The 20,467-nt window shown below is 36.2% G+C and overlaps 1 protein-coding gene across 3 annotated transcripts in view; it reads right to left on the bottom strand.

Moving 5' to 3' along the window:
* The window catches only part of DYNC2H1 (dynein cytoplasmic 2 heavy chain 1), a 385,810-nt gene that overhangs the window by 330,751 nt on the left and 34,592 nt on the right, over positions 1 to 20,467 (bottom strand). For all 3 annotated transcript variants that reach the window (XM_070473685.1, XM_070473686.1, XM_020900373.2), the window contains exons 14-23: positions 19,911 to 20,063; positions 19,251 to 19,349; positions 18,080 to 18,219; positions 17,769 to 17,997; positions 16,415 to 16,542; positions 11,963 to 12,078; positions 8,885 to 9,012; positions 4,205 to 4,354; positions 3,304 to 3,509; positions 89 to 244 (exon numbers count right to left, since the gene is read on the bottom strand). In XM_070473685.1, coding sequence (XP_070329786.1) covers positions 89 to 244; positions 3,304 to 3,509; positions 4,205 to 4,354; positions 8,885 to 9,012; positions 11,963 to 12,078; positions 16,415 to 16,542; positions 17,769 to 17,997; positions 18,080 to 18,219; positions 19,251 to 19,349; positions 19,911 to 20,063 — 1,505 coding nt within the window. The remainder of the gene's footprint in view (positions 1 to 88; positions 245 to 3,303; positions 3,510 to 4,204; positions 4,355 to 8,884; positions 9,013 to 11,962; positions 12,079 to 16,414; positions 16,543 to 17,768; positions 17,998 to 18,079; positions 18,220 to 19,250; positions 19,350 to 19,910; positions 20,064 to 20,467) is intronic.

Raw genomic sequence — 20,467 nt, 5'->3', positions numbered from 1 at the left:
TGTAAAACAGTAGAAAAATATCTTAAAGTTTACATCCCAAAAAATACTACAAAACTATCAGAATGTAAATATTATTTATGAATCAAACCGAAAAGTAATCCAGTCCTCATTGGCCATTTCTTGAAATCCTTGCTGAAACTCTTCATAAAGAGCCCAAATTTGTGCACAGCTCTCAATATCCTTAGAGATGCTATATGCCAAGGAGAAGTTGGGCTCTTCTAGGCCAAAATGATGGCAATCATCACTGTAGAAACAAGTAGTGAAATATCAGTAGATTTTTACAACAGAAAAGCTGTGAAACGTCAGTAAGTTAAGCTAACAATGTAACTGCATTCCCTGTGTGTGTCTTTGTGTGCCTGCATCTGACAGTGGAGGTGGGCAGCAGGAGACTGTGTCCACTTAACACCAGAATTTTACTCTAAGTACTTATGAATGGGCTCCTCTAAATTCATTAATATGCACTTTTTCCAAAGGAGTCAAAGTAAAATTGGTAAGACATCAATATATTTTCTATAAATAATATAGATCATATGTAACAAATGTTTAGAATTACACAACTTAGTGGCTAAATCTGAGGCTAGATTAAACAATATCCATTAACATTCTTCTCCACTGAAAGAATTAGTTTGCAGAATGTAAGACTGTTATTTAGTTGCTACGTCGTGTCCAACTATTGGAACACCATGGACTGTAGCCCACTCGGCTTCTCTATCCATGGTATTTCCCAGGCAAGAATACTGGAGTGGACAGCCATTTCCACCTCCAGGTGATCTTCTTGACCCAGAGACTGAACCTACATCTCCAGTATTGACAGGCAGATCCTTTACTGCTGAGTCAACAGAGAATGAAAGATATTCCTCATCTAATTAGTGTAATGTCATTTAATAAGCATGGTACTAAAGCCTCCACTCATCTATGAAGGCAATTAATTTATGGATGCATTTCCCTAAACAGACCAAACTTATACCAATTTTTATGAACATTTCATATTTTAATTCATTTTTATTGGACTACAGTTGCTTTACAATGCTTAGTTTTATTGTACAGCAAAGCAAATCAGCTACATAGATACATGTGTCTCTGCTTCATTGGATTTCCTTCCCATTGTCGTCACTACAGAGCACCAAGTGGAGTTTCCTGAGCTGTATTGTACGTTCACTGTGAACAAAGCTAGTGGAGGTGATGGAATTCCAGTTGAAGCTATTTCAAATCCTGAAAGATGATGCTGTGAAAGTGCTGCACTCAATATGCCAGCAAAGTTGGAAAACTCAGCAGTGGCCACAGGACTGGAAAGGGTCAGTTTTCATTCCAATCCCTAAGAAAGGCAATGCCAAAGAATGTTCAAACTACCTCACAATTGCACTCATCTCACACGCTAACAAAGCAAAGCTCAAAATTCTCCAAGCCAGGCTTCAACAGTACGTGAACGATGAACTTCCAGTTGTTCAAGCTGAATTTAGAAAAGGCAGAGGAACCAGAGATCAAATTGCCAACATCTACCGGATCACTGAAAAAGCAAAAAAGTTCCAGAAAAACACACTTCTGCTTTATTGACTATGCCAAAGCCTTTGACTGTGTGGATCACAACAAACTGTAGAAAATTCTGAGAGAGATAGGAATAGCAGACCACCTGACCTGCCTCCTGAGCAATCTGTATGCAGGTCAAGAAGCAACAGTTAGAACTGGACAAGGAACAACAGACTGGTTTCAAATCGGGAAAGGAGTACGTCAAGGCTGTGTTTTGTCACCCTGCTTATTTAACTTCTATGCAGAGTACATCATGAGAAACGCTGAGCTGGATGAGGCACAAGCTGGAATCAAGATTGAAAACAGGTATATCAATAACCCCATGACACCACCCTTAAGGCAGAAAGTGAAGAAGAACTAAAGAGCCTCTTGATGAAAGTGAAAGAGGAGAGTAAAAAAGTTGGCTTAAAATTCAACATTCAGAAAACTAAGATCATGGCATCTGGTCCCATCACTTCATGGCAAACAGATGGAGAAACAGTGGCTGACTTTATTTTTTGGGCTCCAAAATCACTACAGCTGGTGACTGCAGCCGTGAAATGAAGACACTTGCTCCTTGGAAGAAAAGTTATGACCAACCTAGACAGCATATTAAAAAAGCAGAGACACGACTTTGCCAACAAGGTCCATGTAGTCAAAGCTATGGTTTTTCCAGCAGTCATGTATAAACATGAGAGTTGGGAGTATAAAGAAAGCTGAGCACCGAAGAATTGATGCTTTTGAACTGTGGTGTTGGAGAAGACTCTTGAGAGTCCCTTGGACTGCAAGGAGATCCAACCAGTCCATCCTAAAACACATCAGTCCTGGGTGTTCATTGGAAGGACTGATGCTGAAGCTAAAACTCCAGTACTTTGGCCACCTGATGCGAAGAACTGACTCATTTGAAAAGACCCTGATGCTGGGAAAGATTAAGGGCAGGAGAAGAAGGGGATAACAGAGGATGAGATGGCTGGATGGCATCACCGACTCGATGGACATGAGTTCGAGTAAACTCCGGGAGGTGGTGATGGACAGGGAGGCCTGGCGTGCTGTGGTTCATGGGGTCACAAAGAGTCAGACATGACTGAGCGACTGAACTGAACTGACAGCAGATTCTCATTAGTTATCTATTTTATATTTTATAGTATCAGTAGTGTATATATATAGATCCCAGTCTTTCAATTCATCCCAACCTGCACCCTTTCCCTCCTTCGTGTCCACACGCTTGTTCTCTACATCTGTGTCTCTAGTTCTGCTTTGCAAATAAAATCTTCTATACCCTTTTTCTAGATTCCATGCCTATGCATTAATATACAATATTTAATGCTATTAAACTTAATATTTTATATTTTTATGACATAAAACAATGAATGTTTTTAAGTTTCATCTTTTCACTAGGTTCATTTTCCAGCAGCTCTAAAAGTAATTTGCTCTAATTTTATATATTCCATTTTCAAATACAATGAGATCATATAAAGCAAGTATATTCCAACTCCTTAATTTAACTTTTAAACAAATTTAATTTTCTATTATTATTTAATTGCTATTATTACTTTTATTATTTCTATTCCTAGGCCTAACCAGAAACTTGGTTTTATTTGCTTTTCTCTTTCCAAATATAATTCAACAACTCCTAAGAAAGCAGTAGCATGAGGACTTAATACTGGTATTTTTAAAACTGCTGAAGCTTATAAAAAGACATCAATATAACAGATACAAGTACATTATTAGCTTAATATATAAAAATAAAACTTTTTTCCCAAAATGAGCACTATCGGTTTTAAAGAATAAACATACAGCAGCTTTTTTCTTATGACTTCAAGATCATCAAATTCAACTTTCTTCTCTTTTATGGACTTTGCACTTTTATCAAGAGTATCTGGCTGGCCTGTTTCAATAACATCATCACCAGGCTTTAGTTGGTCCCAACGAGCTTTAAATTTTTCCAGTTCTTGATAATAAATCTGAAGACGTGATCTGACGTTTCCTTTCATCACTTCAATCTATAAGTCAACAGAGAATATATAATTTAACTCAATGTAAATTTCTACTTTATATTCACATTTTTACTTCCAATATTTTCTATTTAAAGGTCAAAAAACATCAATATCAACTTTTCTAAAGATTATTCTTCATTATTTATTTCAAGTACAATAAATTAACTCAAAAATAAATTAGACACTAAATTTACAATAACAATAGATATACTGCAAACAGCAACATTACAAAACCATTCATGTGACTAACAGCATCTGTGATAACTATCAACAAAATTAACATGATGAAAAAAGTTACTCAGTGACCTCCAGTTGTTCTACCTGATTATACAGTTGCTTAATAAACAAGGGCATCTCCCAGTCTCCCATGCAGTTAACTGCCAGAAGACTAAGTTCTGGTCAACAGGATACGAGCACAATAGATGTGCACAGCTTCCAGACTGTACTCTTAAAACACACCACATACAGTAGGTAAACAAATGATTCATAAGAAAGTCTGCTAATACTGTCACATATATTCTTGGTACAGTAGAAAGTGAAGATAAACTATGTGACATGATCATATAGAAGTGCTGAGGGAGATCAATTCCATCAGCAATATAAAGTTCTTATAAAAGTGAGCTATAATGTAATAAAGACAAGAAATTGTAAATGAGGAAAAAACTGTTCTCATTTTAACAAAATGACTAAAAGCTTCTTACCTGGTCTCTAATCATAAGTTGGTGACTTTCCATCATCAACTCAAATTTATCCCACTTAGCTTTCAGATTACTAATTGTTTCTAAACCTCCACCTGCCACAGTCCGTAAAAGTCTGTTTTTATCTTCAGCCTCTTGAAATAAGGGCAAAATCTAAAAGTTAAAAAATAATATGTCAAAAACAACATACTTTATCAAATTTATTAAGATTCCATTTACATAAAATCATTTTATGGTTTGCTTTTTAAATTAGGATTTTTGCTTTTATATAATTTGCTAAATTTCTAGATACAAAGTTTCTAATATATATTACATGCAAACTCAACTAAAGCACACAAACATCAGTTAAAAAGGATAATAAAAGTGGTAATATGAAACTAAATTAAATCATTATTATAGAAAGACAATACTATACCTGTTCAAAGTAACATTCTTATTATACAAGTTCCACTCATAAGAAAATGCTGGAGACTTCTATGGCTTGCAATTAATTATCTTTTTTGTCTGGCTATTGATTGTGAAATCTGAGAAACACCTTTCACTACTGTGATTATGTAGCAATTACCCACTTAATACCATTGTACCATGATTGGTCAACAAACAGAAAAATTATAGAATTCTGTATCACCAAAACTACCATCTAACAGAAAAACCTGTAATCACTTTTTACAATCCAGACGCATATCAGAATTATCTTGAAATTCTTTGAAAACGCAAATGCTCAGGTATTGCTTTTTTTTCTCCAAAGTTCCAGATATGTTTCTATTGAGCAGTCATGTTCAAAAACAACTGGACTATATGATGATCTTTACTTTTATCTAGTTTGTTTCACTTTCACTATTTCATATTCAGTGCTACCATTTCATCTAGTTTATGTTCTCCAATTTTTGTTGCAACAAGCAACAAAGGTTTACTGTATAGCACAGGGACCTACAGTCAATATCTTGTAATAACCTATAATGGAAAGTAATCTGAAAAATAATATATGCATATAAATGAATCACCTTGCTGTGGACCTGAAACACTGTGAGTACTATACTTTAATTTTATAGTACTATTATATACTATAATTTATATTATATATACTATATAAATTAATATATATAATTATTATAATATATAGTATATATATAAATATTATATACTATAATTTAATTTTATATAAAGAAAAAAATGAAAGAAAGAGAAAACTGAAGAAGAGTCAGAATCAAGCTCCTATATTTAGCTTCTACCTGAAATGCCCTGAGTTGTATATAATGAGCAGTCCATTAAACAGTCCAGGTGTAGGTCAACAAACTGCTCAAATTGCTTCCAGGTCTTTTAAAGCACCATAAAACAATAGTGTCCTATAATTTATAACTGTACTTTTGCTACGCATCAAAGCAGTAAAATCCATTGAAAAATATTTTAAAATCATTATGCTTACATAACAGACAACAACAACAAAAAATCAAATATATCTCAATGGGCAATTTGCAATTCCTGGGCAGGAGCAGTTTCACCTGAGAAACAATTAACCAAGAACCATGTTGTACTGGGAACACCAGTGAGAGAGAAGACGGAAAGGGAGAGTTCCATCCAACTCTGTGACCCCAGGACTGCACAGTGCACGGAATTCTCCGGGCCAGAACACTGGAGTGGGTAGCCCTTCCCTCCTCCAGGGGATCTTCCCAACCAAGGAATCGAACCGGGGTCTCCTGCATTGCAGGCGGATCCTTTACCAACTGAGCTATCAGTGAAGCCATAAAGAGAAAACAGAGCAGGATTCTCATTTCCAGTGTGAGAAGAACTTAGCCTGTGAAGACATGACAAGTTTCCAAGTGTGCGCCGTGCATGCAAGTGCGCCAAGTTGCTTCAGTCACGTCCAACCCTTTGCAACCCCATGGACTGTAGCCTGCCAGGTTCCTTTCTCCATGGAATCCTCCAGGCAAGAATACTGGAGTGGGTAGCCCTTCCCTCCTCCAGGGGATCTTCCCAACCGAGGAATCGAACCGGGGTCTCCTGCATTGCAGGCGGATCCTTTACCAACTGAGCTATCAGTGAAGCCATAAAGAGAAAACAGAGCAGGATTCTCATTTCCAGTGTGAGAAGAACTTAGCCTGTGAAGACATGACAAGTTTCCAAGTGTGCGCCGTGCATGAAAGTGTGCCAAGTTGCTTCAGTCACGTCCAACCCTTTGCAACCCCATGGACTGTAGCCTGCCAGGTTCCTTTCTCCATGGAATCCTCCAGGCAAGAATACTGGAGTGGGTTGCCACTTCACACTCCAAGGGATCTTCCCGACCCCAGGATCAAACCCACATCTGTCTCCTGCATTGGTTGGCAGGAGGGTTCTTTACCATTAGTGCCACCTGTAAGCCCGTTTCCAAGTCTATCTGCATGCAAAGCTACTTATCCACACATCAACATAGATACATATCAAAACACAATTCTGTAACACCTTGCCGCTGAAAACCAAGCAGTGACTCCTCAGTGTCCACAGAATCATGTGGCCCACACGACCTGGATTCTGCCTAGCTCTTTATTCTGTCATGCCCCACCCTGCCTCACATGCTGTTCCCAACAGACATCTATTTCCCTTAGTTTTTGTGATGACATGCTTCATGTCTTTCATCCCACGTCATTACCAATCTGCTGCCTCCATCTATACTTGAACCCTAAATTTTGAAATGCTCAAACCTGATTCTATAACCTCTACAGTTTGTCAATCAGATGAGCTAGTTCAATTCTATGGCTTTAAACATCATGAATATTAAAATGATTTCCAAATGTATAGCTCTAATCTTCACCTTGATTCTAAATTCCAAATTCCTTGCTCTATATGACATGTCAATCCCTGCTACCTCCAATCCCCAAACTCCTCTCTCTAGTCATCCTCATCTCAATAAATGGTACCATTAGCTTCCTAGCTGCTCAAGCCAGAAACCTAAGAGACATGTTTATTTCTTTTCCTCTAATCCCCTGTATACTTCTAATGTAGCAGAAGACCTTGGTTCTAACTCTAAAATGCATCATCAGATTCTCTGGTTCTCTCCATCTCCTCTGCTATTCCACAGTACAAGCTTGGCTCATCTTTTGTATACCAACTGGAGTATACTACTAACTCTCTGCTACTATTGTCTCCCTCCAATCCATTCTCCATAAAGCAGCCAGCGTAATCACTTCAAAGTGCAATCCACATTTATCTCCTCCCTGCTTAAATGCCTCTAAAATTTTTCTACTACTCTCAGAAAAGAACTCGAACTCCTTATGATTGTCTGAAAGTTCCTTCATAATCTGGCCCTTGCCTACCTCTCCAATTTCACTCAAACCACTTTCCTTGAATAATATGGCTTTCTGGATAGCTAAGTTTCTTGACAATATTTACACCTATCTCACTTCCTTAAGGAAGGTCCTCTACCTTAAGATCTTTGTATCCACTGTTCCATCTGCCCTCTAAATCTCGGAACGGTTGCCTCCTTACCCTGCAGCTCCCAGTGCAAACAGACGTCATCTGTCTGACACGGTCTCCAGGATCACCACCCTAAGAAACATCCCACAGTTGGGCACGCTCATCCTCTTACTAATTTAGCTCCTCATGCTCCTTTCTTCCTCTCCGTCTCTACCTCTGACTCTCTCACAAAGACACACAACACACACTTACACACGAATGCAGATTTCAGTAACACAGGGCATGTTCATACTTGCAACCACAATGCCTAGCACAATGCCTGGAATATATCAGGTGATCTGTAGTCAGTTCAGTTCAGTCACTCAGTCATGTCCAACTCTTAGCGACCCCATGGACTGCAGCACGCCAGGCCTCCCTGTCCATCGCCAACTCCCAGAGCTTGCTCAGACTCATGTCCATCAAGCCGGTGATGCCCTCCAACCACGTCATTCTCTGTCGTCCCCTTCTCCTCCTGTCTTCAATCTATAATAAGTATTTGTCAAATAAATGCCTCCATGATTTAGCTAACTGCCACAGTTCATAATGCTATTCTTTCTTTAGTTATTTCCTTCTACTAGACAACTACACTATTTTATTTGCCTTTACACCCTCTTTATACCTTTAAGCCTACCATATAAATGTTTATAATTCATTCTACCATGAAGGTATATTATTTCTCTCACCTCTAATCTCTCTTGCAATTTTCAACCTATCACGTAAGAGGAATACATAAAAGTTTGTATCTATTTTGAATTATTTCTCCTCTTTCCTCCAAACATAACTAAGATCACCTATAACATGTTCTATAAATTTTGGCTTGTTTATTCTAGGTTCTAGCCTTCTGGATACTGTTTCTATGAATCTTTAACCACCTTTTTATTTTTCTCATTACTATGAGCTCTTACACCATATGTGTGTGTGCATGTGTGTGTGTGTACTTCTAATCAGCACTAACTTCATATTTAAGCATCATAAAAGTACAACCTTGGAAGTAACAGCATGAACTATTTAAGTTTAGTCTTATTCTAATAAGGCACATCATAAAAGGTCACAAATACTTCTGAAAACAATATATATTGTGGTTACTGTTTCACTACAACAACATAACATCAAGAGTCCAATCATAAGCAGACTAATTTTATAGACTTCTTTATAATATTGTAATTATATGATATTTGCAGTCACATAATATTACATGATTTAATCATTCCAATACAGTTTTAAAAAAAAAACAAATTAGTTTGTGATTTTTACCTCTGGCTTCCGTTCTTGTAGCTTACTATATTGTAAATTTGCATTGCCTATCTCTTCCACAGACTGGGGCATAATTGTTAAGACTTCCATAGCCTCAGTAACGAATGTGTCAATTTCATGTAAATGAGCTGAAAAGGAAACATTGAAATAGAAAAAATGTTATCATCATCAAAAAAATTCAATTACATAATTTCTAAACCAAGTAATGTTAGAAGTAATCACTATATGAAATACAGTAAATCCTAAGTTGTCATTTGTTTTCACAAAGAAAAATTCAAAGTATAGAATAAGCAAAAAAATTTCTTCTCATGAAGTTGTAATTGCTTCATATAACATTTAAAAATTTTTAGAAGAAAGTGAAAATGTATTTAATCACTCTTAGTGAGTTTTACTCTAAGTTGGCAACTTTTTCAGTCTTTTAAATAATATGCTAGAATATATTTCAGTTTAAATGAAAAAAGAAACCCTGATATTTTGGAAAATAGTACAGGCATTCCTCACTTTATTGTGCTTCACTTTATTATGCCTTGTAGATACTGCATTTTTTACGAATTGAAGGCCTGTGGCCACCCCACATGGAGCAAGTTTATCAGGGTCATCTTTCCAACAACATTTGCTTGCTTCATGTGTCTGTCACATCTTGGTAATTCTCCCAATATTTCAAACTTTCTCATATTGTTACATTTGCTATGGTGATCTTTAATCAGTGATCTTTGATGTTACTATTATTTTAGAGTACCATGAACTACACTCACATAAGACAGCGAACTGAATTGATAAGTGTTGTATATATTCTGACTGTTGCACCTCTCTAATTCCCTCAGTCACAAAAATATTAAAACTGGGTCAATTCATGGCCTCTTAAGTGTTCAAGTTAAAGAGTGACCCATCGCTCACTTTAAATCAAAAGCTGGGAATGATTAAGTTTAGTGAGGGAGGCATATCTAATGATGAGATAGGCCAAAAACTAGGCCTCTTGCACCAGTTAGCCAAGGAAAAGATCTGAAGGGAAATCAAATGTACTACTCCAGTGACTACACAAATGATAACAACGTGAAACATTATTGTTGATCCGAAGAAAGTGCTGGTGATGTGAACAGAAGACGAAAGCAGCAACAAGCCCCTTATGCCAAAGCCTGATTCACAGCGTGGCCCCACCCTTCAGCTCCATGAGGGCTGAGGAGAGAGGGCTGCAGAAGAAAAGCTTAAGCCAACACAGGCTGCTTCACGAGATTAAAGAAAGAAGCCATCTCCATCTCCGTAACATGAAAGGTGCAAGATGAAGCAGCCAGCGCTGATGGAGGAGCTGCAGCAAGCTACCCAGATAATCTAGCTAAGATACTTAAGGAAGGCCACTCCACTAAACAGCAGACTTTGAAGGTACATGAAGCAGCCTTTGATTAGAAGATATCATCAAGGACTTTCATAGCTAGAGAGGAGAAATCATGCCTGTATTCAAAGCTTCCAAAGACAGGCTGACTCTCTTGTTAGAGGCTAATGTAGCATAAGTTGACACCAATGCTCATTCACCATTTCAAAACTCCTAGTACCCTTCAGAATTATGTTGAATCTATTCTGCCTGTGCTCTTGAAATAGAACAAAGGCTGATGGAAAAAAAAAACCACAAAGCCTGACAACAGCACCTGTTTTACAACATAATTTACGGAATATTTTAATCCCATTGCTGAGACGTACTACTCAGAAAAAAAAGATTCTTTTCAAAATACACCTGCTCATTGACAATGCACCTGGTCACCCATGAGCTCTGATGGAAATGTACAACAAGATTCATGTTGTTTTCATGACTGCTGACACAACAGCCATTCTGCAGCCCACGGATCAATAAGTAATTTCAACATTCGGGTCTTATTATTTAAGAAATACATTTCATAAGGCTACAGCTGCCACAGATAGTGATTCCTCTGAGGGATCTGAGAAAACTAAATTGAAAATCTTCTGAAAAGGATTCACCATTATAGATGCCATTAAAAACATTCATGATTCATGAGAGGAGGTCAAAATATCAATGTTACCAGGAGTTTGGAAGAAGCTGATTGCAATCCTCCTGGATGATTCTGAGGGATTCAAGCCTTCAGTGGCAGAGGTAACTAAAGATGTGGTTTAAAAAATAGCAAGAGACCTAGAATTAGAGGTGAAGCCTAAAGATGTGAATGAATTGCTGCAATGTCATGATAAAACTTTCACAAATGAGGGCTTGCTTCTAATGGATAAGCAGAGAAAGTGGTTACTTGTAACTCTGAGACTCTAGTCCTGCTGAAGATGCTATGAAGACTGCTGAAATGACAACACAAGACTTAGAATATTACATAAACTTAGCCAATGAAGCAGCGGAGGCTTTGAGGAGACTGACATCAATTCTGAAAGAACTACTACAGTGGGTAAAATGCTATCAAAGAGCACTGAAAGCTACAGAGCAACTGTGCATGAAAGGAAGAGTCAATCAATGCAGCACACGTGACTGTTCTTATTCTAAGCAAAGGCCACGGCCACTTCGACCTTCAGCAACACCACCCTGATCAGTCAACAGCCATCAACATCAAGGCAAGACTCTCCACCAGCAGAAAGATCATGACACAGTGAAGACTCACATGATGGCTAGCATTTCTAACAATGGAGCATTTTTCAGCTAAGGTAACTATATTGTTTATCTGCACACAATGCTTACTGCACAGTTAACAGACTACAGTATATGTAGACATAACTTCTATATGCACTGGAAAACCAAAAATTCACATGACTCTATCACAATAATCTCTATACTGCAGTGGTCTGGAAACAAACCCACAATATTTCTGAGGCATGCCTGAAGTCCTTTGAAGAGGTAAGGACAAATACCAGAATTACTCCCTTTCTCAGTGAAATATACAACAAACTGATACTAGCTCACACTGCAAATAATAACAATAATCTTCAATTTTTAGACCTCATAGAGTTTCATATTTTACTAAAATTGTCATCTTAAGCTGATTTTTATTTCATACTATTCTCTAGATTACTTTTTATTTTAATCATCGAGATTCATATTCATAACTAAGAACAATTAACAAGTGTATTTACCCTGGATGGACTTCTTCAAAGAAAGAACAAGCATGTCAAATAACTTCTGGATGAGATCATCAATCACAGTCTTCACAGGGTTACAATTAATATTTAAGCAATCTACCTTGACAGCACTGAAAAATGCCAAAGGACATATTTTGACATGAAAAAGACTAAGTAGAAGAAAAGAGTGTCATTACGATTTTGTGTAATACACCCGAAATAATCAGTGATCCTTAAGCATATTTAGATTTTATTTAACAAAAATGCCTTACACATACTCATACAAAATAGCTTTTCATTAAACAATGGTTTTGTTATAATACTACAGTTTCTAATAATCCAATGTATCATTTTTGAAAAAGTAGCACATTATAAAATACTAAAGTATCAACATGAATATATTCAAATTTTTAAATGTTTTACTTGTTACAGTATGTAACATACTTATTTAAAGATTTATAAAATAAATTATTATCCTGAACTCAAAGCACAATGATAGGAGAAATAAAACAAACACAGAAAGTGAAGATAGATTATGAATACACTAAAGCAATAAAACCATTTAGACCTAATTCACAGAAATGGAATAAATTATTAATTCAGATCTTCAATCATGTGGGCAGAGAACTCTCAGCACTGTTGGTCAGAGTATAAAATCATACAACTTTTGCAAAAGGCAATTTAGCAATATTTAACAAATAGTTTTAAAACAGGTATACTCTTTTATCTTAGTAACTTAATTTTTTAAATTTATCCTAGGATTTTCAGACTCCAAGATTTACCTATAGGTATCGTGTCAAGATAATTACATAGTCAACAATTAGAAATAAGCTAAATATAGAAATGGCTAAATAAGTTATTATATATCCATATAATTTAAAATTATATTTTGAGGACCAGGTAACAACATAGCAAAACACTAATGATTAGTGTTAAATAAAAATAACAGGTTATAGCATGATCCAAATTCTGTAAGCAGATGTATGAATATGTCTAAAACATCAAACACTAACAGCAACTGTCATTGTTTTTTATATTTTAAAAAATGTATAAAACAAATTACTATTTTAATAATCAGAAAAAGTGCATGTATTTTTAAGAACACTAATTCTTTGCATGGTACTGTGAATGCAAATTATAACACTGACAAATATTATAAGTTGAACCAGACTCGTTCATCTTAGTAAAACCTCGTGTTTATCTTAAATTATATGAAGTTTAAAAATATCTGGAGACTGAGCAAAAAGTTATTTAGAAAGGCCCTTTTTAAAACATAGAACCAGGTGATGTTCTTAGAAAGCAAGTTATAAGTGTTAAATACAATTTCATTATAAAAGTACAATTTTCTCTTAAAGTTTTACTTATTTATTTCAGTCACCCATTAACTGGAGAGGTTTAAATGCCAATTCTTAACCATCACACATAAGAGGCAATTTGTCTTATATTAATACAGGAAGTTTTAAGACTTTTGAAATTCTGACATAAAATTTCAAAATTTTTAATATTATATCAAATAGATGAAAATAGATGATCTTGGTAAACCTAAAAAAATTATACCATATTTTTACTAATGAATTAACACATAAAGTAATATGATTATACCGGAGTAGTACTCACTGAATACTGTGGACAAGACTAATGTTCACCTTTTCAACTGAAAATATTGATAACATGCAAATGAGGTTCCATTTAGCCATAGATACAATGGAACAAACATAGATAACCTACCCAAAAAGTATATCCTTACTAGCATATCTGAAATACATCATTAGAATATGGCTTATGTAATCTTATAGCATAGTTCCCAAAAATACCCATAATATAAATATTTGTGCATTTATGTATAATATATGTCCACTCACTTAGATGAATACATGTTAATTTACCAGCAAGAAAAAGAAAAGATAAAATATGGCATGGAGGACAGGCATTCTTTTTGTTTTGTGCAGCTTTGGCAGGGACGAATAAACAGGAGAGCTGTCTACAGAAAGGAGCAGACAGTAGCAACGATCTTCAACAGTCAGGAGACAGCAGAGTCACACCAGATGGGTAAGAAAGCACTCAGAGAGAGCATCCTCAGAGAAGAGGGACCCCACAATCGCATTCTCTCTTCCTTACTGCACACCAACACTAATGACACTATCACTGTCCCAGTCATCCAGACGCAAGCCTTCAAGTCATCTGTCTCTTCTCAATTCCTCATCCCTTATCTTCCTTCAAACATCCCTGGCGGTCCCGAGGTAAAGCATCTGCCTTGCAATGCAAGAGAAGTGGGTTTGATCCCCGGTCCAGGAACTAAGATGCCACAGATGGCAGAGTAACTAAGCGTCTATGCTTCTATGAAGACCCTACATGCTGCAACTAAGACCTCACACTGTCAAATAACAGACTGTAAAAGTAATAATAAGACCTCTTGTGAAAGGCGCTCAGTCGTGTCCGAGTGTCCAACTCTGTGACCCCATGGCCTACACAGTCAGGGAATTCTCCAGGCCAGAATACTGAGAAGACAGCTGTTCCCTCCTCCAGGAAGACCTCTTAATACCTCAGAATATCTCCTCCTCCTTTTCTGGAATACCAACAATGAAATTCAGTTGGTTAGTACTAGTCTTCTGGATGAAGACAGGCCGACCTTGCTTCCTCCAGGACCTCTTGACTCCACCCCACAACTCATTATTACCAGACTAACATTCCTAATGTATAGCTTCGGTACTGACACACTTCTCTTTAGAAACCTTCAACAACTAATCCCTCTAATATAAATAAAGTCCAAATTACCTGTTTTACAATGTAAGACTCTCCCATATCTGTTCTTTATCTACTACTTTCCAGAAATATTTCTTCTAGTCCCTAGCAAAACATTAAAGCTAATCAAACTGGGTTTCCCTGGTAGTTTAGCTGGTAAAGAATCCACCTGCAATGCAAGAGACCTGGTTTGATCCCTCGGCTGGGAAGATTCCCTTGGAGGACATGGCAACCCACTCCAGTATTCCTGCCTGGAGAATCCCATGGACAGAGGAGCCTGGTGGGCTACTGCCCGTGGGGTCACAGAGAGTCAGACACAACTGAGCAACTAAGCCCACTAGTCAAACTCTCAGTGAACCAACTTCTTGTTTTCATCATGTAAATCCTTTCCTGAGAGGCTGTACTTAACCTCCAACTCTCACTTCTACCCATCAAACTCTTCCATCTTAATAATTTTGCCGCAAATGGATGGGCTGTCATCACCCTGTAAATCCTGTAAGTCTCTACAGCCTTTAGTTCACAGCCACAGCGTCTCTGACACAGAGTGCAGACTATCCTGGGCTCCCCTGGTGGCTCAGACAGTAGAGACTCTGCCTGCAACGCAGGAGACGTGGGTTCAACTCCTGGGGCAGGAAGATCCCCCGGGGAAAGAAATGGCAATCCACTGCAGCATTCTTGCCTGGAGAACTCCATGAACAGAGGAGCCTGGCGGGCTGCAGTCCACGGGGTCACAAAGAGTCGGACACGACTGAGTGACTAACTTTACTTCACTTTTCATCTAGTATTAATAATAACAATTAATAACAACTAGCATTGAGAATTTACCTTCTAATTTATATGCAAATTACTCATTTAATCTTCAAAACACTGTGAGATAAATAACATAGCTGTAACTATTTTAAAGTTGAGGAAACGGAGGTTCACAGACTCTACGTGATTGTCAAAGTCATGCAGCTAGTAAGAACCATCTAACTCCAGAGTCCACGCGCTCAACCCCTACATGTACTTGACTTTATCATCAAATACGTTTGTCTTATTGTACTACTGGAGAGCAAACGACTTCATCTCAGGAACTCTGTCATCTTTCTACTTTCATAGCACAAGGTTTTGCATACTGGAAATGATCAGCAAATATTTATTGAAAGAATAAATGAATTAATGAAAGTGTTATTACCCTTTATAGGTAATATATGTACAATTCAACAAGGCCCTTCCTTCCTAGAGCTTATTGCATTGAGTGATCCCACTGATATGAATTTCAGAGAGTAAGGAGGATATTCTGGGTTATGACATTCCCCTCAGAGGGTTTTCTCCACATTTAGGGCACTACCTAGACGCGGCACTTTTTGTGTGCTTCCCGGGGCATTCTGAAAGGCAGATCAATACAAAATTAAGGTCAAATATCCCCCAGTATGCTCCCACTAGTAGCTTCTTACAATTCTTGGACTGTGCCCGGGCACATCACACGTTAGATCTGAGAGAAGCCTCTTCCCCAATCTATTCTATCCAACTAGGTCTCAGCCAACAGAACCTCTAGAACAGGCTCTCTTAGTCTCAGCAATGCTCTACTCAGATGACTCTCAAGCATTATAGCTGAGCTCTGGAGAAGGTAAGACAGTGACTTGACTTCAGTACCACTAAGTGAAGAGTACCCATCTATACCCACGGTAAAAACTGCTACTATGTATAAATATTACTTTAGCTTCTTTAACTTCTGTGTTATACCTTGGAAGCCGTTCGACTTCTTTCCCTTTTATTTTCAGTGCTTTAAAGTTTTTCTCCCAATCATGTACCGTAGAAAGATGCTTTTCCACTAGAGCTTCCATATCAACTTGCCCAATTACAATCCACTCCTATTTAAGTGAAAAACATATTATTTTAAAAATTAGAACTAATAAATGAACATTTAAAAGATTAGAGTTTAAGTATCAGGAACAATAAAAAGAGGCAAAAGAGAAGTTTCAGGTAAATTTCAACTTAAGTTATGTACATATAATCATTACCGTAAAGTCTAAAAAATGAACAGGGAAAATATATATATAAAAATGCAGTAATCATAAAACCTTTTTGAAGAGATTACAAAAAAACTTTTCTTTACATTCTCAAGTTCGATGTATACAAAGACAAAACCACTTCTACCAAGCCAAGAGCTACTATAGTTTATAAATCTGACATTGTTCAAATTCAATTAATTCCAGAAAAATAAAATGCAGAAGAAGCACTGCAGTGGCAGTTAAGACATTTACTGAATTCTCAGTCACTCCTCAGGATCAATAAAAAGAGCAATAAATATAATTAGAGTTTATTTCTGAAGAGTTAGTATGATGCACCCATATCTCAGTTCGTAAAGAATCCGCATGCAATGCAAGGAGCCCCCAGTTTGATTCCTGGGTCGGGAAGATCCGCTAGAGAAGGGATAGGCTACCCACTCCAGTATTCTTGGGCCTCCTAAGCAGCTCAGTTAAAGAATCCGCCTGCAATGGTTTCGATTTCTGGGTTGGGAAAATCCCCTGGAGAAGGGAATGGCTACCCACTCTAGTATTCTGGCCTGGAGAACTCCATGGACTGTATAGTCCATGGGGTTGCAAAGAGTTGAACATAATAAGTGACTTTCACTTTCACATTCATCTATACAAAAGTAAGAAATTAAATTATCTCAATTTCATTAATGTAGAAGGCTTCCCTCCATGGCATATTCTCAATCCAAAGAATAAAGAAAAAGATATATTTTTCTATATATTTTCCTGAAAGGAACTAAAAATGACATGAGAGTCATCTCAAACTTCAAGTTGATATAACATTCAAAAGAAGAAAAGAAAGGAAAATTAGTTTCTCAATCTTCAAATAATCAAAGAGAAAAAAATTAAGGGTAACTTTTTTCTCATCTGTAGCATAAATCTAGACTTTAACAGAATCTTCAACTTTTGGCCCTCTGGTTTGTGTATTTTTATTTTATGCCACACAATATCAACATATGCCACATCAATATCAATATCAATATCAAACATTGAGTTGTACACTTAATACTAATTCAATCAGATGAATATTATAATAGGACAGACAATTTCATGTCCCATACCTTATGCTGATTTAAAACAGCTGACAATCTCCTAAACAGATCTTCTGCTTTGCTGAAAATAGTCAGAAATCCACTTGCATTTCTATCAATCATAATAGAAAAAATAGATTCATCTCCTGCTTCACCCACTCCCTTAAACTGATTAGGAATGCTGATGAATCTCTTCATTTCTCTATAATATTTAGCCCGAATTTCTTCAAAAGGAGGCTTGAATTGCAACCGTCCTTGTCTGAAAGCAAATAAATAACCTTAAAATATAAATTTCTGAAAAATTATAGACTGAAAACTAAATTGGGTTTTAAAAATCTTACTTGTATATTAAATCTATATTTATTTCTGGCAGATTCTCATTAAGTGCTTCTAAGCCCATCTGATACTGATGCTCCAGGGCTTTGTACAGTTGATGATTCCAGTGCTGTTTCCACGCATGCATGTCACTTGCTTGAAATCCCTAGTAAGTTATAGTCACATTTTTTTATTTAATAATTAGGTGGTAGAATGGGTTTTCATTTAATGCTTTTATATAACATTTGGTAAAATTATAAGCAAAAAAATCCCTCATCTTAAATATCTTAAACATATATTAATTGCTACTTGTATATCTGAAGTCAAATATGAAAATTTCTAATCTTTATGTTCATAAATAGTATACAAAAAGACCAGCAAAATTTTAAAAATCAAGTTACTAGTAAGTGAATTTTATATGTGGACTTTATTTTATGATCCTATAAAAACAGCAATAATAACAGAAACCATATCTTATAAATTTCATAGCTCTTTTTCAAAATTCCCATTAAGTATAACTCTTCTATTCCCTTCCCACTCCCTAAATAACCCAATGCACATTAAAAACATGATAAATTTAAAATATGAGAATGCTCAAAATACTTTACATACTTTTCCTGCTTCCATATAACCATAAACATATAAATTCTAATACTTTAATTTTTATTTATTTTTTAAAGTTTTAACTGAAAAATATATGTAAATGTTTAAACACCTACCTCATATTCCACTAACATTTCAACGTAGATTCTGTGCTAACTACTTTGCACAGATCATCTAATATCAAAATTATGTAGAAATGATATTGTACTGAAATATGACAAGAAAAATTCTGAAACAGAGTTATTTCAGTAATTTGGCTTCTGCCTACACTTCACTTTGTCACAACAGACATATCACCTTTTAAAAGAAAACTAATGAATGATAGATATTTAAGCACCAAGCCAGAAAAACTGTTTACGGAGTGTAAATTGAGGGATTTGGCATTCCATAAGGCAAACAAAAGATTGTATTTTTATTTGTAAATGTACTACTAATTTATGGGCTTTATACATAATTCAGTTAAATTCTAAATTTATGAGCAATTCATTAGCAAAGATTTACAGATAACCTTTATGAACTTTTAATTAATTCATATATTCAAATTCTGAAAAGGTCATATTTCAGAGTGTAGACATAAAGTAAAACACACTTTACCTGTGCTTCTACACTTGCTAAGCCAGTTCTCAATTCTTGTAATCCATCTTTCCACCGCTGTTGCTGCCGAAGCAAATCAATGTTCATAAGAACTACCACCTGTCAAAAATTAGAACACAAAAATTTCAGCAGAAAAATTTGACAGGTACCACCTTACCCAAGTGATCAAAATCAACTCAACCTATAACATATATCAATACCTGATCAGTGGACTGAGAAAGGCAAAATATCACTTTTGTGGTATTCCTATTAAAATCATATAACCTCAATCTAAAAATGAGAAGGCATCATATAAAATCAAGTCAACAGACAAAATAATTGATTAATACTCATCAAAAGTATCAAGATCATGAAAAAGACTCAGGGAGAAGAGACCACAGAGCCGTAAAATTTAAATACAAGGTGGGATCTGGGATTGGACCCTTGAAAAGAAAAAGGGCTTCAATTGTAAAATATAAAATAGTTTATTTCCTAGTTTTGATAGATGTACTATGGTTACATAAGTTGTTGACGAAAGGGGAAGTTAGGTGAAGGACAACTGTGAACTCTTTACTTGCAACTTTAGGTCTCAATTATTCCCAAATAAGTTATTTAAAAGTATATCCAAATTACTTTTTAAATACTATTCACAGCTTGTTAAATTTTATAAATAAAATATACCTTTTCACAAAATGTAGTATGCCATTTTCTCAGTTTCCTGTTTTCAGTGGCAAGTCGTTCAGCAGCATTTTGGAGTTTTTGGATGTAGCCTTCTAATTCTTTAGGATTATCCCAAGTAATGTGTGTCTTTCCCCCACTTCCTGCTTTTGAATTCTAAGGTACAACAAATAACAGTGTTCAAATATAGTTGTTTTTTTTTTTAAAGATTCAATATTCTACAACATTAGTACAACTGTCCATAACACTAACCTGCAATAAAAGAGCACACAATAGTTTTTCTATTTTAGAAACAATAAGGCATTCTGGGCAGGACTGAGCAGCTCTCTGCCTTTCAAGTTCTCCCTCTTACAGCTAAAAACCCAGACATAACACACCAAACAAGCATAGGAAGACTACAAGAGAGAAATAAGGAGGTGGACAGCCTAAAAACACTGGCAATTAAGAAACAACACACCAGGATTTCCTTAGTGGATCCCACACATCCCAGACAGGATGCTGGAGAAGTCTACAGCCTGGAACCATCCCCAGAGACCGACAGAAAAAGGCTCCAGAAGAAG

The sequence above is a fragment of the Odocoileus virginianus genome, chromosome 10 (genome assembly GCF_023699985.2).
Source record: "Odocoileus virginianus isolate 20LAN1187 ecotype Illinois chromosome 10, Ovbor_1.2, whole genome shotgun sequence".
In the NCBI taxonomy this organism is placed as follows: Eukaryota; Metazoa; Chordata; class Mammalia; order Artiodactyla; family Cervidae; genus Odocoileus; species Odocoileus virginianus.
This window is presented reverse-complemented; position numbering and strand designations above follow the sequence as displayed.